The sequence below is a fragment of the Talaromyces atroroseus genome (genome assembly GCF_001907595.1).
Source record: "Talaromyces atroroseus strain IBT 11181 chromosome Unknown scaffold_12, whole genome shotgun sequence".
Taxonomy (NCBI): Eukaryota; Fungi; Ascomycota; class Eurotiomycetes; order Eurotiales; family Trichocomaceae; genus Talaromyces; species Talaromyces atroroseus.
In genome coordinates this window covers 370397-398274 of record NW_017971444.1, presented here as the reverse complement: position 1 = coordinate 398274, position 27878 = coordinate 370397, and the positions used below count along the sequence as shown (strand labels likewise).

The 27878-nt window shown below is 50.9% G+C and overlaps 13 protein-coding genes across 13 annotated transcripts; 8 read left to right on the top strand and 5 right to left on the bottom strand.

The window, feature by feature from the left end:
- Positions 1 to 147: 147 nt before the first annotated feature.
- UA08_07830 (hypothetical protein) lies at positions 148 to 2628 on the top strand (the record flags this gene model as incomplete). The annotated part of the gene is made up of 8 exons (XM_020262724.1): positions 148 to 180; positions 236 to 457; positions 510 to 583; positions 640 to 874; positions 925 to 1064; positions 1115 to 1388; positions 1439 to 1551; positions 1605 to 2628. The coding sequence occupies 8 exons, from the start codon at positions 148 to 150 to the stop codon at positions 2626 to 2628; spliced, it is 2115 nt and encodes a 704-aa protein (XP_020116984.1).
- Positions 2629 to 2779: 151 nt separating this feature from the next.
- UA08_07829 (hypothetical protein) lies at positions 2780 to 4023 on the bottom strand (the record flags this gene model as incomplete). Its single annotated transcript, XM_020262723.1, has 4 exons — positions 2780 to 3438; positions 3498 to 3634; positions 3693 to 3933; positions 3981 to 4023. 4 exons carry the CDS (start codon positions 4021 to 4023, stop codon positions 2780 to 2782), a joined length of 1080 nt encoding a protein of 359 aa, XP_020116983.1.
- A 208-nt stretch (positions 4024 to 4231) lies between these two features.
- On the top strand, positions 4232 to 7074 carry UA08_07828 (hypothetical protein; the record flags this gene model as incomplete). Its single annotated transcript, XM_020262722.1, has 2 exons — positions 4232 to 4525; positions 4588 to 7074. 2 exons carry the CDS (start codon positions 4232 to 4234, stop codon positions 7072 to 7074), a joined length of 2781 nt encoding a protein of 926 aa, XP_020117068.1.
- A 199-nt stretch (positions 7075 to 7273) lies between these two features.
- On the bottom strand, positions 7274 to 9029 carry UA08_07827 (hypothetical protein; the record flags this gene model as incomplete). Its single annotated transcript, XM_020262720.1, has 3 exons — positions 7274 to 8332; positions 8397 to 8735; positions 8796 to 9029. 3 exons carry the CDS (start codon positions 9027 to 9029, stop codon positions 7274 to 7276), a joined length of 1632 nt encoding a protein of 543 aa, XP_020117069.1.
- Positions 9030 to 10046: 1017 nt separating this feature from the next.
- Positions 10047 to 11290, top strand: UA08_07826 (hypothetical protein; the record flags this gene model as incomplete). The annotated part of the gene is made up of 2 exons (XM_020262719.1): positions 10047 to 10181; positions 10250 to 11290. The coding sequence occupies 2 exons, from the start codon at positions 10047 to 10049 to the stop codon at positions 11288 to 11290; spliced, it is 1176 nt and encodes a 391-aa protein (XP_020117076.1).
- Positions 11291 to 11630: 340 nt separating this feature from the next.
- UA08_07825 (hypothetical protein) lies at positions 11631 to 12566 on the bottom strand (the record flags this gene model as incomplete). Its single annotated transcript, XM_020262718.1, has 1 exon — positions 11631 to 12566. The coding sequence occupies one exon, from the start codon at positions 12564 to 12566 to the stop codon at positions 11631 to 11633; it is 936 nt and encodes a 311-aa protein (XP_020117077.1).
- A 1192-nt stretch (positions 12567 to 13758) lies between these two features.
- UA08_07824 (hypothetical protein) lies at positions 13759 to 15411 on the top strand (the record flags this gene model as incomplete). Its single annotated transcript, XM_020262717.1, has 1 exon — positions 13759 to 15411. The coding sequence occupies one exon, from the start codon at positions 13759 to 13761 to the stop codon at positions 15409 to 15411; it is 1653 nt and encodes a 550-aa protein (XP_020117074.1).
- Positions 15412 to 16111: 700 nt separating this feature from the next.
- On the top strand, positions 16112 to 19801 carry UA08_07823 (Carbamoyl-phosphate synthase arginine-specific large chain; the record flags this gene model as incomplete). The annotated part of the gene is made up of 3 exons (XM_020262716.1): positions 16112 to 16487; positions 16564 to 19619; positions 19694 to 19801. 3 exons carry the CDS (start codon positions 16112 to 16114, stop codon positions 19799 to 19801), a joined length of 3540 nt encoding a protein of 1179 aa, XP_020117075.1.
- A 456-nt stretch (positions 19802 to 20257) lies between these two features.
- Positions 20258 to 22062, top strand: UA08_07822 (hypothetical protein; the record flags this gene model as incomplete). The annotated part of the gene is made up of 4 exons (XM_020262715.1): positions 20258 to 20521; positions 20576 to 20875; positions 20947 to 21710; positions 21768 to 22062. The coding sequence occupies 4 exons, from the start codon at positions 20258 to 20260 to the stop codon at positions 22060 to 22062; spliced, it is 1623 nt and encodes a 540-aa protein (XP_020117072.1).
- Positions 22063 to 22325: 263 nt separating this feature from the next.
- UA08_07821 (40S ribosomal protein S15) lies at positions 22326 to 23250 on the bottom strand (the record flags this gene model as incomplete). Its single annotated transcript, XM_020262714.1, has 5 exons — positions 22326 to 22395; positions 22476 to 22772; positions 22872 to 22929; positions 23107 to 23125; positions 23233 to 23250. 5 exons carry the CDS (start codon positions 23248 to 23250, stop codon positions 22326 to 22328), a joined length of 462 nt encoding a protein of 153 aa, XP_020117073.1.
- A 573-nt stretch (positions 23251 to 23823) lies between these two features.
- On the bottom strand, positions 23824 to 24218 carry UA08_07820 (60S acidic ribosomal protein P2; the record flags this gene model as incomplete). The annotated part of the gene is made up of 2 exons (XM_020262713.1): positions 23824 to 24000; positions 24060 to 24218. The coding sequence occupies 2 exons, from the start codon at positions 24216 to 24218 to the stop codon at positions 23824 to 23826; spliced, it is 336 nt and encodes a 111-aa protein (XP_020117070.1).
- Positions 24219 to 24959: 741 nt separating this feature from the next.
- Positions 24960 to 25982, top strand: UA08_07819 (hypothetical protein; the record flags this gene model as incomplete). The annotated part of the gene is made up of 2 exons (XM_020262712.1): positions 24960 to 24965; positions 25029 to 25982. The coding sequence occupies 2 exons, from the start codon at positions 24960 to 24962 to the stop codon at positions 25980 to 25982; spliced, it is 960 nt and encodes a 319-aa protein (XP_020117071.1).
- A 487-nt stretch (positions 25983 to 26469) lies between these two features.
- On the top strand, positions 26470 to 27861 carry UA08_07818 (ATP-dependent (S)-NAD(P)H-hydrate dehydratase; the record flags this gene model as incomplete). The annotated part of the gene is made up of 4 exons (XM_020262711.1): positions 26470 to 26615; positions 26678 to 26724; positions 26784 to 26794; positions 26977 to 27861. 4 exons carry the CDS (start codon positions 26470 to 26472, stop codon positions 27859 to 27861), a joined length of 1089 nt encoding a protein of 362 aa, XP_020116897.1.
- Between the last annotated feature and the right edge of the window lie 17 nt (positions 27862 to 27878).

Here is a 27878-nt window from a genome sequence, read left to right as displayed (position 1 = left end):
ACGTTGGGTGGCAGTTGCTGAAAAAAGTGAGTGCCTGTTTCGGTTTAGTGCCACCGACTCCGCGGAGCTTTCTGGGCATCTCCGCGTCCGCCTTCAAGCGCGACTCGACAGATTCACCCTGCTTTATATCTCAAATTGGAGATCGAAATGGACTTTGAAAAGCCAAGCGGCGAGGATCAGGTGTGCATGGCTGACCACGCAGTCTCTGCTTGCCGCTAACCAGGAAACTCAACAGGATATATATGTTTATCGCCCTGACAAAACATTACTCGACAACGGAGAACGATCATCGAAAAGACGCAAAGTTGCGACAAGCTCCAAGGCCACCACGTCTTCACAGAAAAATGACTCGCAAGTATTCGCTCCATTGCTCGGTGGGAAGGAATCTGCAGATTTAGTTGCGCAAAGAAAGTCGGCCTTTCAAAACTTGTGGTCAACTCAGGAACAGAGATGCAAGGTCAGTTCTTTCATATTTACTGGCGGTTTTGCTGTCTCTAAAGACTGTACAGGAGGTTATTGAGAATCTGGATTCTGGGATTTTGGAAGACATAACGACGTTTGTGAAATCAGCATCACCTGAATTGTAAGTCAACTTGCTGTGACGATATGACTTCTAGTGCTCAACGCAATCTTCTGCAGGTTCAATGGATGCATTCCCACGTCGCTCGTCACCATCGGCTCAAACGTATCGGCGCTTCCTAGGCTGTTAGATATACTACATCGGCGTCTTACCACGCAAAATTGCGGTCAAGTGATTCTTCTAGAATCAGGTGACGCGCCAAATTTGAAAGCGGTGCTGAAGACAATCATTCGAGTTGCGGTTACAAGTACTTCTGGAAATGATGCCTACCAGAAGCTTTTCACAGACAAATCGGTAAGGCGTTATGGTGTATCATCGGAGGAATACGACTGACAGTAGCTCAGGGTCCTCGAATGCTCCCTTACGATCTTAATGTTCTGCACGACTACGTGAAAGGCCAGGGCGCAAAGCCTTTGGTATTGGCATTCCGAGACAGTGAGGCATTTGATTTTGGTGTTCTCAACGATCTCCTCTCTTTACTCAGGTATTGCTAACACTGTCTTGTGATGCTGTTATGATATTAATGTTTTCTAGTTCTTGGGTTGATCGAATACCATTTGTTCTACTCTTTGGGATCTCGACGTCTGTCGAACTCTTTGAAGGCCGACTTCCCCGGTCCACTGCAGCTTTGCTCCTTGGCAGACACTTTGAAATTCATGAAGCTGAAGGTGCTATTGATTACATATACGAGACACTGCAGACAAATCCTGATACCAGACTATGGCTCGGGCCGCATGTGAGTGCATCTCTGATTGAGAAGGCCAGAGATCACTTCCAGAGTCCTGAAGGTTTTATTCGAGAAGTAAAGGTTTGTGGTGTCTGTCTTTGTCTCTGATCAAGCCGCTAATCAGAAGAAAGTACGCATACATGTCACACTTCTTCGCAAATCCTCTCAGCGTCTTATTGCCATCCCCCAGCTCGCAACAGAAACAACTATGCGAGGCCATACGCAACTTGAAATCTTACAGAAGGTTTGGTCCACAGACTTTGGTGTGATTGAGAGAGTATGCTGACGTGTCGTTAGTTTCTGCGAGGAATCACTGGAACAAGGCAACGCTGACTTTGTCCGTAGTCTTCTGGATGATGATGACATTCTCTGGAAGCAAGTGCACGAGTCCATAGAGCAAGGATTGGTTCAAATGAGTGAACTATTCCAAACCGTCAATACAGTCCGGTCACTCCAGACCGTGTTGCAGCTAACCAAAGCCAGCAGTAACACGGACCTATATATTCGAGGAATTTCTGGAGATCTACATGATTCATCAACCATCAAAGACCTATTGAGCCGGATACAGAGGGCAGACTCGGACAGTCTTACGGTTATGCTGCGAGTTTTCCAAGAGAGCAATGCAGCAACAGCATTGGTAGATGTCAAGCAATATGAGCAAGAGCTCCAAAATCTGTTGCTTACGCACAACGCAAGCGAACCCCTGCGAAGCAAATACGACGACCAGAACTCCAGCATCAAAACAACAATAGTCAAGGACAAAGTGAACCTCACCAAGACCAAGAAACAAATCTCCAGCCTCGACACCGCCTACTCCGAGCTACTTGAGAAATTCGTTCAAGAGCTCGAGACAAATCTGACCTTGAAACTCATCAATCCTCAGGACCTATTATTGCACGAAGTGTTTGTCTTCGACCTCCGAAACCCACTACGAGACACATTTGCGCCTCGCGCTAGATTCTCAATTGAACGCGCCTTGTCTACTCCCTTCGACTACTTGGCGTCGTCATCATCTGCATCAGAGCATGGGGAAAGAGGAGGACACATGTCTGCAAAGCAGCCTGAAACAGCTATACTGTACCAACTGTACCTCGAATCAGGCTCATTAGTGAACGTGTATGATTTATGGAAGGCGTTTTCCACCATCGTATGCGGTAGTGAGGGTGACGAGGATGGTGATGAGAGCAGGAGAACTTGCGATGAGCGATCTGCTTTGATGCTATTTTATCGAGCTATGTCTGAGCTGAAGACTTTGGGCATGATGAAGCATAGTCGGAAGAAGATAGACCATGTTAGCAAGTCGGCCTGGAAGGGGTTATAAACGAATGCATCAGAAACATTGGAATTTGTTTTAACATGATATTATATATATATATATATATGTATGTGTTTCATTTATTCACGCGCTTCGTAAAACATAATGCATTGGGTATCATAATACAGTTACAACCAAACAACAAACAGCCGATTTCCTAGATAGAAAGCGGCTGTATAATATTCTCACTCCCAATCGGCCCTCCATTCTCACTAAAAACCATAGCCTCCCTCCTCCGTCGCCGCAGAGCCTGCTCCTCGAAGCTCTCGTCTGGCAGCGGAAGGCGTTCCGGCACCCACCTTGAGCCAGCCGTACTCTCGCCATTGATCATCCACACATCATTATCGGCCTCATCGAAATCATTCTCTTCCTGCATCACGCTGCCCATAAGACCGTGCTTGCGCAATTGCCGGATTCCATCTGTATTGCTCACGAGAGTGGTAACGATCGAGCTCATTATTGTGTCGTCTAGCCAGTATGTCTTCATGAGCCAGACAACGTCTCTCCGACGGTATTTGTTGTTGGTGTTATTGTTGTCGTCGATGTCGATGTTGTTGGTCAGGCATGGGAAAGGGTATTTTGAGAGCCAGCGACTGACAACTCCGGCTTCTAGAGCGGCAGGGAGGTTTTCGGCGAGTAAAATATTTAGCGTGGCTAAGAGCTTTTTCTCGCCGGGTGGTCTAGTTTTGGGCAAAATGGGTGATTCTGTAGTGCCGTATTCGACTGTGTGTTCTTCGAGGAAGTTGCAGAGACAGTCCACGATGGCGGTGTATGTGGGCAGGTCTTTCAACCGCGGAGATAGGCTCGAGCGAGATACTGTGGAAACCCTATTAAAAAGAAGAACAAAAAGGGAAAAACTGGGGTTGATCACTAACATGCGCGACTTGACACTAAGAAGTGGATGGCAGTCAGAGCTCTATTTCGTCGGCGTTTGCTGTCACTTGTCAGGTCCTTTAGGAGCTGGTCTCGAGAAGACTCTTTCGTGGCTCTCTCTGAAATAATACGGAGCGATCTGATATACCTGTTAGTACTCGTTTGATCCAGGCGCATGTCGGTAAAAGGTGGCATACGCTCCGCGGAGTTCATAGCTCGGGCTTTCGGTCAATTTGTGGAGAGTTTCGAGTTTGAGGGCTGCGAGGGTTAGATTAGGAAACAGTTCATAATATCGCAGCGAGTAGACATAGGTACCGTCTTCAGTGCCCTGGCTAATCATGCGCTCGTCATTTTCAGGCCGTGTGATCTGCGTCAATTCGCGGACTTGATATAGGTCGTGAACGATGCGGCGAGCGGCGACGAAGCCTAACGAGACGCCTGCCTGAGTTAGCAGAGAACAATCATTCGCGAGGAAACAGAATTACCGAGGACAAGCCATAGCAGCGAACTGTCAGAACGCAGCGCCATTCTGCAATATGCTAGGACTATATACCTAGGTACAGACGCGCAAAGGAGAGAAGGACATTGACGGAGATAAAAGTGGCAAGTGGAGCCAGCAAGCTTGGGCAGAATTTTTGTCGCCCACCTCAAGGCGGTGAGCACTAAATTTTTATTTAGTCCGATTTCATCGCAGAGAATTGTCTCAAAAGAAACAGACAGCAACCCGCAGCACAACATGCCGCCCTCGCAACTCAAGCAGCTGAAGGCGTCTCTGCGGGAAAGTGGCATTATCCGCGAACAGCAGTCCAAAAAGAAACGGCGCCAGGATGAGAAAGACGGCGGTGCAAAGGCACGGCAGTCTCGAATTCAGCGCAATGCGGCATTGCAAAAGATTCGCGACCAATTCAATCCCTTTGAAATAAAGGCGCCCTCACGGAATGCAAAATTCGATGTTACGACTAGAGATGGCTCGTCCAAGGCGGGGAACTATGCTAGGCCTGGGGTGACGAGATCATTGGGAGAAGAACGAGTAAGTCTTTCTTTGTTTCTGTCTCGCTGTCGCAACAACAAATTCTAATTCAATGATACTAGAGACGGGAAACCTTGTTGAAAGAATTGCACATGCGAAACAAAACTGGCGGTATCCTGGATAGACGGTTCGGTGAAAATGACCCTTCGATGACACCGGAAGAGCGGGCTGCAGAACGATTTGCCAGGGAAAGCCAAAGGAAAATGCGCAAGGACAATCTGTTCAATCTCGAGGAAGACGATGAGGAGGAACTACAACTGACGCACGGCGGACAGTCATTGTCGTTTGGGGATGCTCTTGGCGGCGATGACTTTGCAGAGAATGAGATCGACGATGGAGAATCCTCGGAAGACGAAGAATCGAGCCGGAAACGGAAACGGGCTTTGGCTCTTGAAGAGCCCGACGACATGGAGGGAATGGCTTCTGAGGATGAAGACGGCGAAGACGAGAATGAGCCGCTGCGAAAGAAGAGTAAAGCCGAGGTTATGAAAGAGGTCATTGCCAAGTCAAAGCTGTACAAGTACGAGCGACAAAAAGCAAAGGAGGACGATGATGACCTTCGAGCAGAGCTCGATAAGGGCCTGCCGGATCTTTTTGATCTTATGCGTGGGGTTAAGCCGGCGCCGGCGCCGAAGCCTGAAGCCCCCAAGGAAGATGCCGCCTTGATGAACCCAGACCGCGCGGCTCTTTTGAATGGCAAGGATAGATCTGAGGCAGATCTCGAATACGACAAGCGTCTGAAGCAGATGGCGTACGACAAGAGATCGGCGCCTACAGACCGCACAAAGACTGAAGAAGAAAAAGCGCAGGAAGATGCCGAGAGGTTGCAAAAGCTGGAGGCAGAAAGACTTCGACGCATGCGCGGTGACGAGGAGAGCGAGTCAGAGGCCGAAAAGGACAACAAGGGAGAAGAGGAAGACGACGATGATGATTCGATGCCCGATGATGCTAAAGCGTTTGGCCTGGCGCCAACCACGGTCGAAGCTGACGAGCGTCCTGAACTTGATGTGGAGGATGAAGACGACTTTATAATCGACGAAGACCTCGTTGAGATGGACTCGAATGCGGACCTTTCATTCGACGAAAGCGAAGACGAGGAGGAGTCCGAAGAGGGCTCGGAAGAAGCAGACAGCGAGGACGAAGAGCTGATGGATGACGAATTCACAAAATCACTGAAGGGTTTGGTGGACGTAAAGTCAGCAGCTCATGCTAAAAGTAGTACTGGCAATGACGGCAATGGGTTAGCATATACATACCCCTGTCCTCAGAGCCACGACGAACTGCTCGCTATTCTGAAGGACACGTCAGTGAAGGACCTACCAGTGATTGTGCAGAGGATTCGAGCTCTGTACCATCCGCGATTGCATAGCGAGAACAAGACGAAACTCGGCAATTTTTCCCAAGTCCTCGTTGAACATGTCGCACACATGGCGAATCAGCGCGAAAGGGCATCTTTCAACATCATCGAAAACACCCTCCGACACATCCACTCCATGGCAAAGAGCAACAGCGAACCGGTTGCTCACGCATTCAGGGAGCATCTGCGCACCATGGCACTGGAGCGGCCATTGAGCCTCCTACCGGGAGACTTGGTGATATTGACCGGGGTGGTGACACTATTCCCGACCTCAGACCATTTCCACGCAGTCGTCACGCCTGCAAACTTGTGCATTGCGCGCTATCTGGGCCAGAGTGTCGTTAAGAATTTGTCCGACCTGGCGACAGGCGCATATCTCGCTACGCTGTCTCTTGAGTATCAAACTCTCGCGAAGCGGTATATGCCCGAGTTTATGAACTACTGTCTGAACGCACTGTGCATTCTTTCGCCGACCAAGGTCAATGCTAACCTGGGGTCTGTATTCTTGCGTGACTCGAAAGAGTCGTTGCGACTATCGTCCTTGACCAAGGACAGTGTGACCACGAAGCTCCAGTTCTGGGACATCATCGACGACAATAACACCAGCGATACACCGGCAGAAGACCTCAAGGCCAGCCTGGCCAGCACGTACGTGTCCCTTCTCGACGTCGCATGCGATCTGTGGAGCGACAAATCCGCATTCAAAGAGATCTTCACGCCGGCACACACCATTCTCCAACACTTGAAGAAAGCCAGCACAGCATCCAAAACCAAGACGTTACCCCTCTACTCCCAGATCCTCTCCACGCACACCAAACTCACCACGCTCCTCACCCAAGCCCACCACACCCGCCGCCCGCTCCTCCTACACAACCACCGGCCCCTTGCCATCAAACAATCCGTACCCAAATTCGAAGAAGACTTCAACCCCGACCGACACTACGACCCGAACCGCGAGCGCGCCGAACTCAACAAACTGCGTGCCGAACACAAGCGCGAGCGCAAGGGCGCAATGCGCGAGTTGCGCAAGGACGCCAACTTCATTGCGCGCGAGCAGCTGCGTGACAAGAAAGAGCGCGATGCCGCGTATGAGAAGAAGTATAGGAGGCTTATTGCGGAGATTCAGGGCGAGGAGGGCCGCGAGGCCAAGGCGTATGAGAGGGAGAAGAAGTGGAGGCAGGGGAAGAAATGATTACTTTCTCTATAATCTGTCTATAAAAGCATTGATTGCACATCTGAATATAACTTATCGGTCTTTCCTACAGGTCCAGGTTAAAAGGGCATATAAATATATACAATAGAATTGATATGGCGTAAACTATTTACACAGAAAACAAAGTCATGCAACGTATTCATACCTAGTCCTGTCAAGAAGAAGAAGGAAAGACAGACTACTGCTCCAGCAAAACCGCCATCCCCTGCACAACATCACACCTCTCCAACTGCGCCTCCTCCGCCGTCTCCATCTGCGTCTCATTTGTCCTTATGAAAAGCCTCTGCTTGTCAGCACCCCAGGGCCGCCACTCGGGCGACCCGGGGGCACGATACGTGTTCGGGTCATAGGCACGGATAAAACTAGTCCAATAACCCTGCATCACAGGCACAATCGCAGCATTGGTGGTAGAATACGATGCCGGTGCGGAACCACTCACATACTCCGGGCCCCAAATAGCGTTGATCTCAATTGTGTGCTGGGTGCCGTAGCCGCTGGTGATGGCCGAGTCGTCGAGGACGGCGTAGTGGTAGTTCCAACTAGGCACAAAGTCGCTAGACGAGGAGGTAGAAAAGTTGTTGTAGGCTGTTGAGATGTATATGCCAGGACAGATGTAGCGGATTTCGCCATAGGCGTTGGACACACCGCGCCAGTAGGTGCCGGCGTTTGGGTAGACGACTGCATCCGGCTGGGACATGTATAGGGAGTTGATGGTGGCGAGTTGGGAGTCGGTGTAAGCGGGGAAATTGTCGCGGAGAAAGACATCGGCTTCGGCAACGCTGGATGTGCTGTGCGGCGTGAATATGGTGCCTTCGTTGGTGTCGTCGCCGAATATGACGGGGATTTTCATGAATCTGCCCGCGCCGAAGAGCGCGTAGGTGTAGTCTGAGACTAGGTCGTGGTCGATTGTTGGGCTGTAAGGGTACAAAGGTGCATCGACGCCATTGGGGAAGGGGGTGGCGATATTTTGCTGTTGGAGAGTGTCGATGTCGAGGCCACGCAGGCATTGGAGGGTGTTGCTTGCGTCTGCACAGCCGGTGCGTTCGGTGAGGTTGTCGTATTGGAATTGGCTTTGGGAGACGGTCAATTGCGGTCCGAAGGACTGAGATTCGGCCGCCGCCGCGTGGAAGAGGTTGTCCAGTTTGCCGCTTCCATCATACGAGGTCAGGAGGAGGGTGATTGCGCCTGCGCCTGCGCTGTCGCCTCCAATGGTGACATGGCCAGGGTCACCGCCGAACTATCAGCAAGTCAGTCAGTCAGTCAGTTGCTTTTTTGTCTGGAAAGAGGAGAGGAAGAAATACCGCGTGAATATACTTCTGCACCCACTGCAAAGCCTTGATCATATCCTTGAGCCCATTGTTCAAAGAACCCGATTCCTCCACTTCCTGCGAAGCCAGGAATCCATACGGGCCCACGCGGTAGTTGAAGGTGACGACGACAATGTTGTAGCCGGAAGCTTCAATTAAACCGGTGCCGTCATAGTCGGCGTTGCTTAGGGAGTTGTAGCCACCGCCCTGAATGAAGAAATAGACCGGCAGGTCAGTGGCATTCGTGGGCGCAAAGACATCCAGGAATAGACAGTCTTCCGACTGGGTGCTGGGGATGGGATAAGTAGATGTAGCAATGCAGCGGGCGCCATCCTGTGAGACGCATTAGCAAGTTGTCTGTCTTGAAACCATGGGAAAGACTGGAGACTATACAGTAGTAGCATCTTGCACTTCAACCTCAACGTCCGGATCCTGGGGCCCGGCAAAGCGCAAACTGCCCGTGGGTGCAGCAGCATATCGCATCCCCTTCCAGAACGAGACGCCATTGGCCTGATCATAGCCGCGGTACGACGCGTAGTCCAGGTGCTTGGTGTTGTTTTGGGCGGCCACCGGCGCGATTCCCAGGCCGAGGGAGAGGGCAACGACAGACAGCAACAACAGCACCATCATGACAGCTGCATGCTGGTAGAAGGCAGTAGTGAGGAACAAAGATGACAGACGAAAGAGGATCCTCCGAGGGAAGAGGCCCTCCTTCTCTTCGCTGAGCATTTATAGACGCGAAGAATCATGCCCCTGCATTCCTCTGGTTTTCTCCGTGCCCTAACTCGCTAACTAGTCGTAGCAGACCTGCACGAGAACAGAGAAGAAATGACTGCACCACGCGACCGACATGATGATCACCCTTCGGAGAAATATATCAGACGGAGATCCGAGAGAGGAGAGACTTTCAACTCTGAAATGAGGGGGTCAAAGAGACTGGAGTCGGAGTCGGAGAGAAGCCACTACTACTAGTATGTAGCACAGCCATATTGAGACATCCATTGATGTATCTCTTCCTTGTCTTTCCAGAGACTAATTCCAGCGTAAAGCAGATGTTTTGATACCTAGATATGGATGTAGATAGATTAAGACGTGAGCTAAGACTTGGTGAGCCTGGCTAAAAAAGCTTGAGTCAACGCAGTGACGTTCGGGTCTTGTTTTGGCGCCGGCGACAATCCTGTGGTGATACAAAGAGTCGGTGTAATCATGCGGCCGTGCGCATGATGGAATAGGATGATGCCAGTAGGTGGTAAATGATCGGTAGGATTCATTGTATCGGTGATGTTGTTTATATCATGGTCTTGCTATTGGGGCGGTGATAGATATATGTATACGTATGTTTGTATATGTATGTATTGTGCATGCCGGCTTACACATACACACTCACACATACACATGAATACACGTACACACGTACCACGCAATCGAGGAATCATAGCCACGGCCTTCGAATCCGGGGAAGCTGGGGGACATGGCAGGGATTCGCTCGTCGTCAGTCTGGGGTACAGCTGGAGTTTGTTCCTGTTCGGTCGCTAGGCACGGCTGACTAAGCCAGAACTGAGCTCTCGAATTAATTATTCTGCCGGATCCCCGCACGAAGCACCGCACTCCTCCCTCTGCTTTCCTGCCAGCAGCATAGCCAACATGCCTCCCAATCACGCGCGAGATGGCGCCGGGGACGGGGATGAGGACGAGGACGACTACATGTCCATGATCATCGAAGAGCCCACCCAACAGCGCGAGACCCTGACCCAGCGCAAGCTGCGGAAACAGCGCGAAGTACTCCCCCCTTCTCTCTCCTTATTAAGTGACCCCTCCTTTTTGTTTCTGATATAAAACTATAACAGTCCGAGGCAAAAGCGCGCATCCCATCCAAAGCCGAGCGGGCGGCTGCCGAGGTCACACGACGTGAACATGCGCTGTCCGCCAGCGTGCTCGACCCGGCCAACAAGGGATTTCAGATGATGGCCAAACTGGGGTTCAAGGCGGGGGATGCCCTGGGGAAGAAGGCTTTACCGCAAACACAGACACAGCCACAGCCACAGACACCACGAAAGGACAGCACAATAGTATCAAATGACAATGACAATGATAACGATAAGAAACAAACAGAGGGAACAACAGGCACGCAGATCAACGACTGGATCCAATCCCGCGCCGAACCGCTCCGGCTCATCGTCAAAGAAGACCGCGGCGGAATCGGACTGGACAGCGAGAAGAAGCGCAAGTTCCGCGCCGAGGCGGACGAGCTGGTCTCGAAGAATGCGCGCGCCAAGGCAGAGGAAGGTGAATACCGGGAGCGGATGCGCGCGGAGAGAGAGGAAAGACGACTAGAAGCGCAGGTTCATGCGGCGCAGAAGGTTGCTGAGAAGCTGGATTGTGAAGATGAACTTACAAATTCCGGTGGTGAGGATGAAAAGAAGCAGAAGCACAAGCAGAAGAAAAAGCCCACGTCGCAAGTCAACGTGCTATACCGAGGTCTGGTGCGAGAGCGCGAGGAAAAAGAGCGCGACAGATTGGTGCGCGCGATATTCGAGAATTCAATGTCTACATCATCGGCGGCGGCGTCGTTTTTTCCCAAGCCGCGATTACCGTCTTATAGCAATCCAGCAGATGAAGATGACGACGATGGCAGCGGCAATAATAAAACACACGCCCTGCAAGATACAGAAGAGAACATCACATTCGAGGAACAAGAGACAGACGCAGATGCAACGGAAGAAGACGAAGAACTCAACGAGTTCAATGCGCTGCCTGCATCGGCTCGGCTGGATCGATTGGTGGCATATATGCGCGAGAAGTATTGGTATTGTTTCTGGTGCAAGTATCGCTATGACGAGGCGGGCATGGAGGGGTGTCCTGGTCTGACGGAGGAGGATCACGATTGACCATACTTTCGCTTCGGACGGGCTATGTATATATTGTATAATATTGTAGTATAGATAAAGTATTATTAAATATCAACTAGTTCTCAAAGAAATGCATCATATCACAGGGGCAGCAACAAGGTCCGGGGTATATTTCATGATAATCAAACGATCCCGAAGAGAAGAAGAATAAGACAAACAAGAAATAAAAGTCAGGTCGGTTCGAATATGATGAAAAGTAATGAAGGATCTGAATCAAGGAAAACACAGTGAACGTAGCAAGGAATGCCCTCAATCTATAGCAAACAACGCCGGAAACCCATTAAATACGAATAAAGAAAAGAACCCAACAGAGGGAGAGTTATAGTGTAGACATCAACTCCCTCAACCCCCTGCCCTTACACTTCTGCAAGCGCTCAAAACACGGGGCACAAATTCGCATGCAACAGAACGTGCAGCGATGCCGGACCTCCTGGTCAACTTTCTTGCACGTCATGCACGCCGTCGCGTACCACATGTTACTAGCCGCAGGCATGTTGGCATGCGACTGGAAACACGCGTAGTGGACGGGCGTCAGGGGCGGGATGACGATTGTCTCTGGGATGGACGGGACATAGCCGTCCGGGTAGTTCTTGAAGATGCTGGATGAGATTCCGCTGCCATTACTGTGGGTGGAGGATGACGGGGTCTGTTGGTCGCTGGAGTTTTCCGAGGTTTCGGAGCGTCCGCCACCACCACCACCACCACCACCACCACTGCTACCACCACCTCCTCTGGCGAAGTCGTTGGCGGTAACGGTTAACTCGGCCGCGTCAAAGTCGGGTTCTGGTTCGGGGTCTGGGATGAATTGCGAGATTGAGGGGGCTTCGCTGATTGGGCGTTGTTGAGGGCTGTTGTTATTGACTTGGAGGTGTGCAACGAGTCGGTGCTGAGGTCGCTGCTCAGCGGCGGCGGGCTGCGATTTCTTCAGCGAGGTAGATCGCGGCGGTCGGCTGGACTGTGGCTGCGACTGCGCAGTGGAAGGCGTGACGGTAGTCGCAGCAGAGGCCGGCGACGAGACTTCAGAAGCAGCCGATGGAGTGGGCGGAAGCGTGGAGGATGGCGGGGGAGACACGGGAGCCGGCGGAAGACCCTTCTGGGGCGGCGGCGCGACAACAGGCTGTTCGACAGTAACTTTGGGGGGAGGCACAGCTTTGCGAGTAATCACGGGCTCGTCCGGCCGTGAAGGAAGACCCTTTTTGAGCAGGGAAGCGCCAGGGCGGCGCAGGCCCTGGAAGCGCTCGGTTAACGCGGCCATGCTGTTTGGTGTTTGGTGTTTGGTGTTTGGCGTTCTTTGTTCTCTGAGATTCTCAATCGGCCGAAGAAGACATGCAAGGTGCCGTGCGAGAGACGAGACGAAGCGATTGTTGCTGTATTGTGATTAATATAGGCGCGGGATCTGCACGGTCCCGATGCGGTCGCCCAACGGCTGGTCGAAAACGGCAGTGTGTGTGTGTGTGTGTGTGTGTCTATAAATATACCGTCATCGACGCAACGAGAGGCTTTCTTATAAAAAAATGAATTCACAATCCAAGGCAGAGGGCAACAGGTCGTATTAAATCCATTGGCAGGGCTTAGCTGGTGGGGAAGGCGTATTTTACATTGATCTCCGTGGGTGAGCAAGTCTGTGTTTCACGGTGTAAATTTGCTCTTGATCTCGATTAGCTCGCATGCGCCGCGACCGGGTTGAAGATGGGATGGGCTCTGCGGGCGCTGATTGGCGCGCGGGTCGGGCGGATCCCAGCCTGCGACGGGGTTCATTTTACGATGTTTTTTACCTCTCATTCACAAGCCATGGTATATTTATTTCTTCCGTGCCGGCGGACTCGTCTTATGCACGTGCACCATGCAGTGGATCGATAGCGTGTGTGGCTAGCCCTTCGTCTACCTACTAGCTATACCTATACCTATACCTACAAGCGAGTATCGTCTCGACGCTTGAAAAGTTGAAATTGATGGTATTATTCTGAAATGATGAAATCTTGCAAACAACGAAGGACATTAGCCAATCACGCTCCCGTGCCTGCGAGAGCGGATCCTCGCCATCGAGCCAATCACCGCGGCCAAATTACCGGCGCAAAACCTTAAATACAGGGTCGCGCGAAATTTCACGGGCAGAAAACAAGCAAAAACGTGAAAAAAACCGGTATTTGCATTACCCTACCACAACTCGCTGGCCCACTGCAATCTCTCTGCTCGAAGTGACCGGTCGAGTCGATGGATGGATGCATGTGTTGGCATCGCCAGCGCACGCCTCACCAGCCACAATCGCGGAGATTGTTCGCAGTTCGCCGTGCTGATGCAGAGTCAGACAGACAGAGATGATGCATCGCTTGTTCTGACATTGACTGATTGATCAGACATCATCACGTGCCACATGCCAAGCCTTATGTAGGCCACCCCAATCCGTGATTGCGTTCGGCCACTCGACAAACGAAGCCATCTCCAACATGACCCAAGAAGATGCCAAAGATGTAGACTCCGCTATCCCACCCGCCGCCAAACCGCTTGTTCCCTATCTTCGATCGCGCCAGGATGCGCTCCGTCTCCGCCAGGCCCTGACCCTGTACCTGCAATCCCACATTGTCTCGGAAGATAACAACAGCTACAACAACAGCGATGGCGATTTAACTGTGTCCCACCCCGCCCTCACCCTTCCCGCCAACGCGTCCGTAACCGTCAAACGAATCCCGTCCGAGATCGCCGGCGTGCGGAGGGAGTATCTGAAAGCCCTGCAGGAGAATATTGCCGTGAAAAGGGAGTACAATGATCTGTCCGAGAAAATTACATCGAGGCAGCTTCTGAATGGCCAGGTTAACGCTCGCCCGTCAAAACCTGCAGTTTCGGGCAGTATTGATGTCGACACGCATTCGTCCGTGTTGAGTGATTATTTGGCTTTGCTGCGGGAACGCCGTCGCCACGAAAAGTTACAGCTGTTCGACGCCCATCTGAGGGAGTTGGCTTCGGCGGCTGACCCTGAAGAACAGCACCAAAGTAATAGCTCAACTGCGCGGGCGGATCTTGACAAGATCTTCAAGGGCAATGGTTATGAAACGGCAGATGAGTCGGGTGACAATGTCCAGGCATTGATATCTAAACTGGAAAGAGCGGTGGTCAGAGCCAAGGCGAAGCTCGTCAAAGAACAGCATCTGCTCCAGCAATTGAGAGAACAACAGGCCAATGGCTTGCTTGACAGCAGAAATAAAGCAATCGCACTTGGCCGCACGCGAGATACGCTTGTGCAGTGGGTGGAGGAAAAACTGGCTATCACGACAAGCACGGAAGATGATGTTATGAATCACGAGAAACGATACACCGATGACACGAACACGGCGGAGACATGGCAGCTCATTGCTGAGCGCAAAACACAAATCAAAGAACAATATGCAGCTTATGTGGGAGCCCGCAGATCGCTGCTCGACGCCGTATCGCTCTTGTCCCAGCCTACCAGAAGTGCGGCATTAGAAGAGCCTTCGAAGAAGCCCCCGCAGAGATCTTCGGACGATTCTATACAGGATTACAGTGCAATCGACGCTTTCAGGACCGTGTCTGAGCACATACTCCCTGCAGCTAAATACCAGAAGTCATTAGCTCACCAGCGCTCCTACTTGACGGGCATGCTGACCAAGGAGAAGACCAATATTAAGCATGCATTTGACCGGCTAAGCCAGGAGAGTCACCTCCTTCCCGAATATCCCATTCTGGCACGGCAGTCAAAATTCAGGCACATTACTCCTTCTTCTACCACTGGATCCGGACCACGACAACCCAACCGCGACGATACCCTCCAAAACGCTCAGGCGTGGGCCTTTGCTGCTGACGCGGCGCGGTCCGGCGAGAATGATTATGTGGAACAGAGACTCGAGCACGGCGCGGAAATGGCAGACACAGCTTCTGAGACGCTGCAGCAGGTTTACGATCTTTTGCATCAAGAACGGAATCCCCATGACGGCGAGACCGCAGAAGATGCCCATCATCTGGACGATATCTGGACAGCGGAAGTGCAGCCTCGAAAAGCCAGAGCTAGGCGTCTGAATGAGACGCAGCAGCAGCCAGCCGGTGGTAGGGGTCCATGGTCAGCGCTCAGTGGACGAGTCGAGTAGCTAGCTGGATTGCATAGTAGTGCTCAGCGAATAGGAAGCACCGCATATAGAACTGACTAATACATACACTATAATAATATATATATGTACAGCTAGTGCATTGGTTACATTCCTGAGAACTCGTGGGGAAGCTTTATCGGGCTGTATACATCGCCTACGTATATCTAGATGATCCTTATGCGAGTCTGGCAGTGAGATAGACACTTTTTCCTAGTAGAGTCGTAGAGCAATTTGTATAATACAATAATAATATAATGACCACTTACTCTCTAGTTAACTAGCCATCCTCTGCAGATCTGACTCACTAGAAAATATTTTTTGGCTCCGCTCCGCACACCGGAGCTCTTATCGGAGACGGAGCGGAGCGAATCACGTTGGCCGTGGCTGCCGCTAGTGCGCTTTGGCGCTCCCCAAAGAATTCTGGGATACAACTTTTTTGTCTTCTCTTCTGCGTGTGAGTGAGTCAGTCCCAGCTCTCCCTGACTCATACTTCTTCCTGGTCGGTATTCTGTAAGTCTGTCGTCTCTGTTTCTGCTCTGTTTGTGTGGCGTCGTTCCCAATTGCTTGAGAGGCGCGAGGGAAACAAAACACAATTGCTTCCCTACTCCCCTGCTTGCTCTTCATCATATGTATCAATTCGATCTCGATTGTGAATTGTGAAGGAACAATCTGATTAACAACTCCAGCTGCGCATTGCGCAATGGCTCTCTCTGCTCGCTGCGGGCAGCAGGCGGCGTCTCTCCTCCGACAACGATGCCTCGTTGAGTCTCGCGCGGCGACTCTCCACCGCTCCTTCTCGACCTCCTTCAGATCTACAACGCCTCGATCACTTGCTGCTGCTGGTGGCTATGGTCTGAAGCAACGGGCCGCTACTGCCTCCCTCCGCTCATCTCACCAGCTCCGTTTGTTCTCCGCTTGTCTGCACAGGTTGGCCCAGGATGCTGCCCCCGATGCTAAATCCTACCTGGCCAGTGGCGCGGTTGGCCAGTCCCCGGATCTGGTCGATGTGAAGAAGGTGTTGGTTATTGGTAGTGGTGGCTTGAGTATTGGACAGGCTGGGGAGTTTGATTATTCAGGTTCGTTGGAACATATATATATATATATATATGTAAGGCATACATTGCAGCATGGGTATTGACTGACATCGTCCAGGTTCCCAGGCGCTCAAAGCCCTTAAAGAAGCTGGCGTCAAGTCCGTTCTCATCAACCCCAACATCGCCACTATTCAGACCGACCACAAGTTGGCCGACGAGGTGTATTACTTGCCTGTCACCCCGGAGTATGTGACTCACGTGATCGAACGAGAGCAACCAGATGGCATCTTCCTCAGCTTTGGTGGCCAGACAGCACTCAACTTGGGCGTGCAGATGAACCGCATGGGTATCTTCGAGCGATACGGCGTCAGGGTCCTGGGTACTAGCATCAGGACGCTGGAGACGAGCGAGGATCGTGACCTCTTCTCCAAGGCGTTGAACGAAATTAACATTCCCATCGCAGAATCCATTGCTTGCAACACTGTCGATGAAGCTCTGGAAGCTGCTGATAAGATTGGATACCCCATTATCGTGCGGTCTGCCTATGCCCTGGGTGGTCTCGGCTCTGGTTTCGCTGGCAACCGCGAGGAGTTGAAGAACTTGTCTTCGCGATCTCTCAGTCTTGCACCCCAGATCTTGGTTGAGAAGTCGCTGAAAGGCTGGAAAGAAGTCGAATATGAGGTTGTCCGTGATGCGAAGAACAACTGTATTACTGTCTGCAACATGGAGAACTTTGATCCTCTTGGAATTCACACTGGAGACAGTATTGTCGTGGCCCCCAGTCAGACTCTTTCTGATGAAGAATACCACATGCTCCGTACCGCTGCCATCAAGATCGTCCGCCATCTCGGTGTGGTAGGAGAGTGCAACGTCCAGTATGCCCTGCAACCGGACGGTCTGGACTACAGGGTCATTGAAGTCAACGCTCGTTTGTCTCGGTCTTCCGCTCTGGCCTCCAAGGCTACTGGATACCCATTGGCATACACTGCAGCCAAGATTGGTTTGGGACACTCTCTTCCGGAATTGCCCAACGCCGTTACAAAGACCACCACGGCCAACTTCGAGCCCAGTTTGGATTACATTGTTACAAAGATCCCTCGATGGGATTTGAGCAAGTTCCAACACGTCAAGCGCGACATTGGAAGTGCCATGAAATCAGTTGGAGAGGTCATGGCTATTGGCCGTACCTTTGAAGAATCCTTCCAGAAGGCTATCCGCCAAGTCGACCCACGATTTGTAGGCTTCCAGGGTGACCACTTTGAGGACCTCGATGAGACGCTTAGGAACCCTACTGACCGCCGATGGCTGGCGGTTGGTCAGGCTATGCTTCATGAGAACTACTCCGTTGACAAGGTGCACGATCTTACTAAGATTGACAAGTGGTTCTTGTACAAGCTGCAAAACATTGTCGATTGCCAGAACGAGCTCAAGGAGATTGGTAGTCTTTTCGGACTCAAGAAGGAGATTCTCACCAAGGCTAAGAAACTGGGTTTCTCTGATAAGCAGATCGCCAACTGCGTTGGTTCCCACGAGGACGACGTTCGCGCTCGTCGATTGGGCTTTGGCATCCGACCATGGGTTAAGAAGATTGATACTCTTGCTGCTGAGTTCCCCGCTGACACCAACTATCTCTACACTACTTACAACGCTTCTTCGCACGATGTCACCTTTGATGACCACGGCACTGTCATTCTTGGTAGCGGTGTCTACCGTATCGGCAGCTCTGTCGAGTTCGACTGGTGTGCAGTTAACGCTACGCTCTCTCTCCGAAACATGGGCAAGAAGACCGTTATGATCAACTACAACCCTGAGACCTACTCTACCGATTTTGACACTGCCGATAAGCTGTACTTCGAAGAACTCAGCTACGAGCGTGTCATGGATATCTACGAGCTCGAGAATGCCAGCGGAGTTGTGGTTTCTGTCGGTGGTCAGCTACCCCAGAACATCGCTCTTCGCCTGCAGGAGAAGGGTGGTGCCCACGTCCTTGGTACCGACCCTGCGGATATTGACAAGGCTGAGGACCGTCACAAGTTCTCTCAGATCTTGGATAGCATTGGCGTCGACCAGCCCGCCTGGAAGGAGCTTACATCTGTGTCTGAGGCTGAGAAGTTTGCCGACGCAGTTGGATACCCTGTTCTCGTCCGTCCCAGTTACGTCTTGTCCGGTGCTGCCATGAGCGTCATTTACAGCCATGACGAGCTCAAGGAGAAGCTCCTAAATGCCAGTTCCGTGTCCCCCGACCACCCCGTCGTTATTACCAAGTTCATCGAGGGTGCTCAAGAGATTGACGTCGATGCCGTGGGCTCTAATGGAAACCTCATCCTACATGCTGTCAGCGAGCACGTTGAGAATGCCGGTGTACACTCTGGTGATGCCACGCTTGTTCTGCCACCGGCATCGCTTGACCAGTCCGTCATGGATCGTGTCAAGGTTATTGCTGAGAAGGTTGCCAAGGCATGGAACATCACCGGTCCCTTCAACATGCAGATCATCAAGGCCGACAACCCTGAAGGCGGCGAGCCCCTCTTGAAGGTCATTGAGTGCAACCTGCGTGCTTCTCGTTCATTCCCATTCGTCAGCAAAGTTCTCGGCACGAACTTCATCGATGTCGCCACCAAGGCTCTGGTCGGCCGTGATGTTCCTGAACCCGTCGACCTCATGACCGAGAAACGCGACTACGTGGCCACCAAGGTGCCTCAGTTCAGCTGGACCCGTCTTGCCGGCGCCGACCCCTTCCTCGGCGTCGAGATGGCCAGTACCGGTGAAATCGCCTGTTTCGGAAAGGATCTCGTTGAAGCCTACTGGGCCTCTCTGCAATCCACCATGAACTTCCGCCTTCCTCAACAAGGCGAAGGTCTGCTCTTTGGTGGTGACTATGTTGACTCTCTCGGCCAGATTGTCGATTACCTGCACCCGCTAAACTACAAGCTTTACGCCGCCAGCCCCGAAGTCAAGGCTCAACTGGAGAAGCTGTCGTCGAACCCGGTCAATATTGAAGTTATCGAATTCCCCAAGGAGGACAAGCGGGCCCTCCGTGAGGTGTTCCAGAAGTACGATATCCGCGGTGTCTTCAACCTGGCTAAGCACAGGGGCAAGACGTTGTTGGATGAAGACTATGTCATGCGACGAAATGCGGTCGATTTTGGCGTTCCGCTTTTCATGGAACCAAAGGTTTGTCCATCCTCCTATTCCCCCCCAATATATATATATATCTTATTATACATCAAGTGCTAACGACCTGTTAGACTGCCCTCCTCTTCGCGCAGTGCATGAATGAGAAACTCCCTCGACCAGATGGCATCCCCTCCGAGGTCCGCAGCTGGTCCGACTTTGCGGGCCACAAAATGTTGTAAAGATAAAAAAAAAAGGTGCTTGACTCTATACTTTTCTTATAATGTTTATACAGAGCGAAGGAAAAAATGATATCTCTTATCTCCCCTTTTAATAGTAACGAAAATGCGTTGCCTCTTTCCTGTCTTGCCTTGCCTTGTCTTGTCTCAATTAGTTATTTTTCTTCATATGCTATCTATCAGATATCTATCGTCGAATCGATCTGTTGTTACGTCTTTAATAGAATGGATGGGAAAAGGATTGAGGAAGGAGTCTGGTCGTTTATTCGATAGTCCGTTTGGCTGGTTTATATAGAGACTTGAAGGCATGTGGAGTAAGTAGGGTATGCCCAATCATATGACAGATCTTTCAGACTTTATGCCACTCACTCACTCCATCTCCTTTCGCTATAACAAACCCCAAAGCCATCTCCAATTCTACCACCTGCGTACATGAGAGAAGGAGGACGGGAGAAGAACATGGCAATAAAAACTCAAACCCGCATCGCGCCCGCCACAGACACAAATGGCCAGCGCATAGGCAACGGCCTCTTCGCAACCGGCAATATACATAAGGGCGACGACGTTCTCATCGTCGACGCCCCCTTTGTCGCCGCGGTAGAAGAGAAATTGCTCAAGAGGGTTTGCTCGGGGTGCTTTGATACGTCGCGCCCGGGTAAGGTTGATGTGCAGGGATTGGTGAGAGGTTGCGTGAGGTGTAAGGTTGTTTATTACTGTGATAAGGTGTGTTACAACCCGCCCAGATGATGAGATAGCATAGCACTGATCATGAGGTAGACATGCCAACTCAAAGACTGGAAACGGGGCCACTCGCTTGAATGTCCTATTTATGCAAGGCTGTCCCCCAGAGTCCTGCCGCTTAATGTGCGCGCGGTTCTGAGGATATTGTTGCGCCAGCGCAGCGGGAAAGTCTCCAGGGAGGAGAAAGATGACTATGAGAGCTTTCTGGAACTGTGTTTTCCGGACGCGAAGCATGCACGAGATGGTCTTGATTTGTTCCTGTTGGCCAAGGCTGTGCAGGAGTATGGCGGTTTACAGGAGCTGGAGCAAGGGTTTATAGCGTCTGTGTTTGGGAGGGTGTGTGTTCTGTTCCTTTTTTCCTCTTCTTCCTGCTTTTCTTCTTCTTACAAAATGCTAATGGGGGCTAGTTGGATCTGAATTCGTTTACTCTCACATCCGCCTTTGGCAACACTCGCGGCGTCTATCTGCATCCCTACACAGCCCGCTTCAACCACAGCTGCGACTACAATGCAACCTACTCGTTCGACCGCGGCGGCAAATGCTACGTCAAGGCTATCCGACCAATTCAAAAGGATGAGCAGATCTTCATCCCTTATACGGACAGCACATTCAGCGTGGGCACGCGCCGGAAAGAGCTCTACGAACGCTTCAAATTTCAATGCAACTGCAGCAAATGCACGCACGAAACCAACAGCACGCCTGAAACACAGATCCAGAACCGTGCTCGCGAAGAACAAGATGCCGGTAGAGCCATCGACGCAATCTTCAAGGACTACCATCCGATCCACGACGCCGCCGACGTCGTCGTCGGCGGCGGCGGCTCGACGCTCACCACGCGCCTGACCAATTTGCTGCACGCCTCCGAGGCAAAATGTGACTGGGAAACGGTGTCTCGTCAACGACAACCACTAGCCTCTATCCGCGTCGATCTGATGGGCGCCCAGCACACGGCGTGCAAATTCATGGATCTCACCCTCAACGCGGCCATTCAGCACCTCCGCATCGACCCGGGCATGTATCCGGACGAAAACCACCCCGTGCGCCGCACCAACGCATTCGGTTTTGCGCAGTATGCCTTTTGTGCTTGGGAGGGTCGTCACGGGGACCGTAGTGTCGATGAGGCGGACCATGTGCTGTTGCACGCACAGTTGAATCTGGGAGTTATTGTTTGGTCTGTTGCGAATTGGATTGTGAGTGGGTGTCGTTATTATACGCCCGACTTCAATAGTATAAGTAGCAGTAGTAGTAGTAGACGTCTGAGTGGAGGAGGAGATAAGAAGAAGGGTGCAGAAGAGGGAGAAGGGATGATAGTATGGCCCAACCCGAGCTTTAAGGAAGAGGCCATGCGGTTTTTGTCTGCGATTACGCTGCATTGTCAGGAGAATGGAATTGTGAGAGGGAGGGAGATGGATGGCCTCATTATGCACAACTGGCGCAAGTTGGAGGTTTTGGTGGATGCGACTTTGAGGCGGGAGATGGGTTTAGCTCCGAGGCCGGCGAGGGACGAGGACTTGGATCTTTAGCTATACACTTTGTATATAGGAATTATAATAGAATATACGTATAACTTAAAATTCATGAAGAACTTCATAATCCATTCATTTCACGCGATATATGACATGGAAGAATTAAAGAGAAAAAAAAAAAACAAGGCACCGATCAACCCATTCCCATTCCCGGTTCCAGAACAAATGAAAATAAAAGGTCGATAATAGCGCTTTTCTCTCTCTTGGTATTGGGGGCTCGAATTTTTTTCGTTTTTGTTTTTAACGCAACAAGAATACGTCTATTTGAGAGGAATGAAACGGGAGGAGTGGGTGGCACCAATACCAGGTCGACCGTGCTTGACAGGTTTGCTAGAAACAAGGTTAGTGCTTCCTCTCTAATCACCAAAATGGGAAGAGTGAAAAAAAAAAAAGAGAAAAAGGGCACGTACTATGAGATAGAGAACTCGCCCAAGTAGTGACCAACCATCTCAGGCTTGATCTCAACCTGGTTGAACTCCTTGCCGGAGTAGATACCGATGACGGATCCGATCATCTCAGGCACGACAATCATGTCACGGAGGTGTGTCTTGACGAGGTCCGGCTTCTCGTTGGGCTTGGCCTCCTGCTTGGCCTTGCGGAGCTTCTTGATGAGGCCCATGGGCTTGCGCTTCAGACCGCGGTTGAAGCGACGACGGGCACGGGCGTGAACGACATCACGGAGCTGCTCTGAGGAGAGGTCGAGGAGTCTGTACCAAAAAAAAAAAAACGGGGGTGTTAACTTGTATCCTTTGATTCGTTGCCCGTCACAGACAAAATTATTATATCAACACAGATGTGTCACGTACTGCTCGAGTTCGATACCGCGATAGGAAAACTTGCGGAAGGTTCTCTTCTTCTTGAGCTCTGCGAGTAGACGTTGTATCAGCGATTTTTGTTGTCCTTGCAACATCTTTCGGTATCCAGCCATCCATCCAATCCAATCATTCAATCCATCATCCACGCATCATTCCATATCGTCGAGACGTCGGGAACACTTTCAGGACAAAGCAGATATATTCAACAAGCGAGATTCACACGTACCGGCAGCCTCCTCGGCGTTCTGTAAAGAGTCATTGTCAGTCAACGGTCTACAACGAAACATATTCCATGTTCCAATTTAGAAACAGAGACAAGAGAGGGTGATAGAAAGATAAAAAAGAAACATACGTATTCCTGGTCAGCCATCTTGTCGATTGGGAGTTTTCCTCAGGTAGCTTTCCGACAGTCGCGATATCGAAAAGCCAAGGGGGAAAATTTTGTTGTCGTGGTCGCTGAAGTAACTCTCTACAAAGCGGGCGGGATAGTCTGGCGTCTCGAGTTTGAAGGGTGGATATTCGGCTAAGCGACCGCTTTAGGTTATGAGCCCTAGCCCTGGCGCTAACCGCTTTGGGAAAGTATACCATGATGCATTTGCCAGCATGTATGGAATTCTTATGGATGAGAGATTATCATATTATTCGTTTTATACTCAATAGCTACTTATTATGGAAGTTTAAAATTCCAGGCTCATTACTAGCAACGGAATTGTACGACTAAAATTTAAGGAGAATTGATTGAATTCTTAAGCATCTGGATTTCAGACCTGGTCAGGTCGCGACAAGCATACATACATGCATCATCGTAGTGCAACATTTATGCGATATAAAGTCCGCCAAAAACATACAAAGTCTTCCATAACTCCAGACCCTAATTTCCAGAATACCCTCTCCAGTTTTTGGAATTGTCGAGATTGATTCGTTCGCTTTTGGGGCATCCCGCTTAGTCGAAGAGACCGAATCCCATGTCCTCGTCGGACTCCTCCTTCTCCTCTTCCTTCTCTTCGGCCTTCTCCTCGGCAGCAGCACCGCCGGCGGCAGCACCACCAGCAGCAGGAGCAGCGGCACCAGCACCACCGCTGGGGACGGAGGCGAGCTTGGAGGAACCCTCAGCGATCAACTGTGTAATAAAATGTCAGTCTTGTGGTTTTTTGTTTGCATTGATTCGGGTTGACTAACCTCCTGGATGTCCTTGCCCTCGAGCTCAGAGATGAGCTTCTCAAGGCGCTCCTCATCGGCGTCAATACCAACGGATTCGAGCACGCTCTTGATGTCGGCAGCAGAAGGGGAGGCGTTTCCGGCAAGGCCGAGGAGGAGGTAAGCGGCTAAGTGCTTCATTTTGAATGTGTGTTTTTCTGCGCCGAAAAAAAAAGTTTGTATCAGTGAGCTGTTACTTGTAGGAGCTGTAAATGGCTGCTGTTGCAGCGAGAAATAAAGAGAAATACATACAGCTGATGCTTCAATAAGCGAACAAGAGAGTCAATCGATTTAACCGCGAGTTGGGCGGAGACTGAAACGTCAAGTTCGTGGTGTTGGCGAATTGATCGTTGATTGAAGATCGAAAGGAATCGGCGGTTCGCCCACAGAAGAAAAAGTGCGGCGGTTGTGGCTGGTGACTTGCCGTAAGCGAGAAACTGCCCGTGCTGTGGCTGAGGGAAGAAGGCTCGCTCACCGCCTACCGCATTCGCGCTTCTGGTAGGACAAAATTTCGCTCTCCGTTGACGGAAACCCCACGTGACCGCCTGCATTGTTCTAGAAACTTGAAAAGGGCAAACATGCCTCTTGAGACTTCTCTCTTTCCTCCCATCCAACATACTCAGCACTCCCTCGATAAACCTGCAATCACATAGGCTCTGCAAACGTCAATAGGCGTTGAATACCTCTGTCAAAAAGTCTTTTTAGAAATTCGTCCACCCTGGTGGGTCCCAACATCGCCAAATCCCGCGATCAAGTCGGGCATCATGCAGTCTTCTTGTTTTGCTTTCTGGTGGCGTGAATAAAACACAAGATTACATCGCATATCTCTCTACAGTCGTTGGGGTTTCCCTCTTTAGATGACTTGGCAGTCAGCGTCCCATAATGAGTGTAAGTCTCGAGTTCTTTCATCCATCTCTCTCATTCTTCCCAAACTGACAAGTGTACTTTCAGTTTCTCAGCTCGGTTCTCTCGTCCATAGAATCGGGGACCCCGACTTCTTTCCCACCGCCAACTTCGCGACCTGTACTTTCTCCACCCCCCAAGCCCGACTCCAGGAAGTCGACTCCCTCAACATCTGGCCCCAGCCGCCTCACTACCAATAATCATGCCTCGGCAGGCACAAAGCGGAAAGCCGATGATCTGATGCGCCGACCCGAAAAGTCGGTTTCATCATCGTCCACGACAAACGGAAATGAGTTGAAATCACGACCGAAGGCGCCGATCAAAGCGCATGCCACATCCGCTAAGCCCACCCCTCCTGCAGTGCCGTCGAAGCCACCGCCAAAGGGCTCTTTTGCGGATCTGATGGCTAAAGCTAAGGCGGTCCAAAAGGAAGCACCGAAAGTCGGAGTGCTGAAGCACCAGGCAGCTCTGCCCAAAGAGAAGATTAGCAAGTCGGAGAAAAAGAGGCGCATGGAGGCAATGACCAAACAGAAAGAGGCGCCCCGCCCAGGGAAGAAGCCCGGTGTTGTCTTGGGTACCGCTGCAGGACGGAGTGATACTAAAGCTGGTGTCGATGCATCTTCCAAGAAGCGAGAAGCGGGAGAGAATGCTTACAAAGGAACTTCTCGCGCTCCTCAACCTGTAATCTATAAAGGAACGTCGAACCTACCCACACGACATGGCGACGCGGGCCGCGATCGACGGCGGGTTCCTCGTCGTGACGAATACCTTGGCACGGATGAAGAGGATGAAGGAGACTTCTACGGAGATTACGATGATTACTACTCTGACCAGTCGTCGGATATGGAGGCTGGTTATGAAGACATGGAAGAAGAAGAATACGAAGCACTACGAGTCGCGCAGAAAGAAGACGCGGAAGATATTCGGAAGGAGGCAGAAGCAAAGAAGGCGAAGCTCGAGCGAAAGCAGAAACTGGCTGCTTTGGCACGGTCGAGACGCTAATTAATCTGCTCAGGTGTATACACTATGTACACTCTACACTTAAGCGTATGGAAAGATCATACGTGGACACATTTCTATCTTATCTTTGCCTCTGTTTCCATTATCATCACCGATCCTTACCGGTTCATGGCGTTGGCGAAGGATTCTGCATCATATACCTCTCTTTATTATTGTTCTTGCATTTTAGCGGGTTGAGAGGGTGGCTAGACGAGCTTTTATATTATAGCCTATTCATTTGCTTGACTTAGCGATCGATATCGAACATATGACTACTCTACAAGCACTACTCCGTACCATACATAGATCTCAGGGCAGCCAGGTTGAGATTAGTGACATCACACGTCAGTCATGTCAACAGCCCCACCCGCTCCAGCCAGCGTAGTTTAAATAATTATATCGATGTCCAACAACCGCCATCAATAGATACATTTTTAAACATACATCCAGCACCTTGTCCTACTTCTTAAACTTACCAACACAGAAAGTAATGGAGCACGAGCCCATGAAGCCCGTACACATCACGACGCCGTCTTCCACCCTGCTGGCGCGGGTGAAGACGATGGTGCCCCCGATGCTGGAGAAGTTTCACAAAGGCCAATTGGGGAGGGTTGCAGTCATTGGCGGGAGTGCAGAGTATGCTCATCTCTACTTCGAGGTCTGCATTCTCATAAACGAAAGATATTGATGTATGGCAGTTACACGGGCGCACCTTACTTTTCGGCCATGGCGTCGGCGCGATTGGGTAGGTTCTCCTTGCATGGTGTTCTCTTTTACATGTTATGACTAACGGAATGTATCAAGGCTGTGATATGGTGAGAGATGCCGATTTATGGAACTGAATTGATATTCGAATGGAGGACAATACGTTGACAGTTTGTGCAACGACCAGAGCCATGTTATATGCGAAAGATCAGCGGCACCCGTATGATTCTTTTTTTTTTTTTCCTTTCTTTCTTGTTAAATATTCAAAGATGTATCGCTAAACCACTTTCAGGTCATAAAAGCATACTCCCCAAATCTAATGGTCCACCCTATTCTCCCTAGTAGTGCTTCAGTCTCCGACCCAGACTCCAACAAAGACCCCTCGTCCCTCGCCAGCCCCATCCTTGACATGCTCCCAAGACTGCACGTCTTGGTCATAGGACCGGGCCTAGGCCGCGACGGGGTCACTCAAAAGGTAGTCGTGGAAGTAATGAGAGAAGCACGCAATCGCTCAGTGCCCTTCATCCTTGACGCGGATGGTCTAATGCTTGTCACCGAGAAACCGGAATTGGTGAAAGGTTACAAGGAGTGTATCCTGACGCCGAATGTAGTTGAGTTTGGCCGCCTAGCCAAGGCGCTTGGCGTGAAAGTGCAAAGGGACGAAAAGGAGGAAGGAAATGAGGAAAAACAGCTCAGTGGCGCATCGGAGGCTTGCGAGAAACTATCCCAGGCGCTGGGCGGAGTTACTATTATTCAAAAGGGCCCTAAGGATATCATATCTAATGGAGTCACGAGCATTATTTCCGATATACAGGGCGGTTTGAAACGGAGCGGCGGGCAAGGAGATACCCTCACAGGCTCACTCGGAACGCTATTAGCATGGCGAGCAGCTTACCACGACGGATTATGGGACACGGGCGAGAAGGCCGTCCCATCTTCGAAAAGTGATGCGCAAACCAAGGACGAAGTACAATCGGAGCTCGAAAATAAGGATCAAAAAATGTCGTCTACGACGACGCTGCTGTTGACGGCTTATGCGGGCAGTGCGATTACGAGGGATTGCTCGAGGCGCGCTTTTGAGTCGAAGGGCAGGAGTATGCAGGCGAGTGATTTGACGGATGAGGTTCATGAGGCGTTTTTGGGCTTGATTGGCGAGCCGGAGCAGTCCAAGCTGTGATGTATGTATGCTGTGCA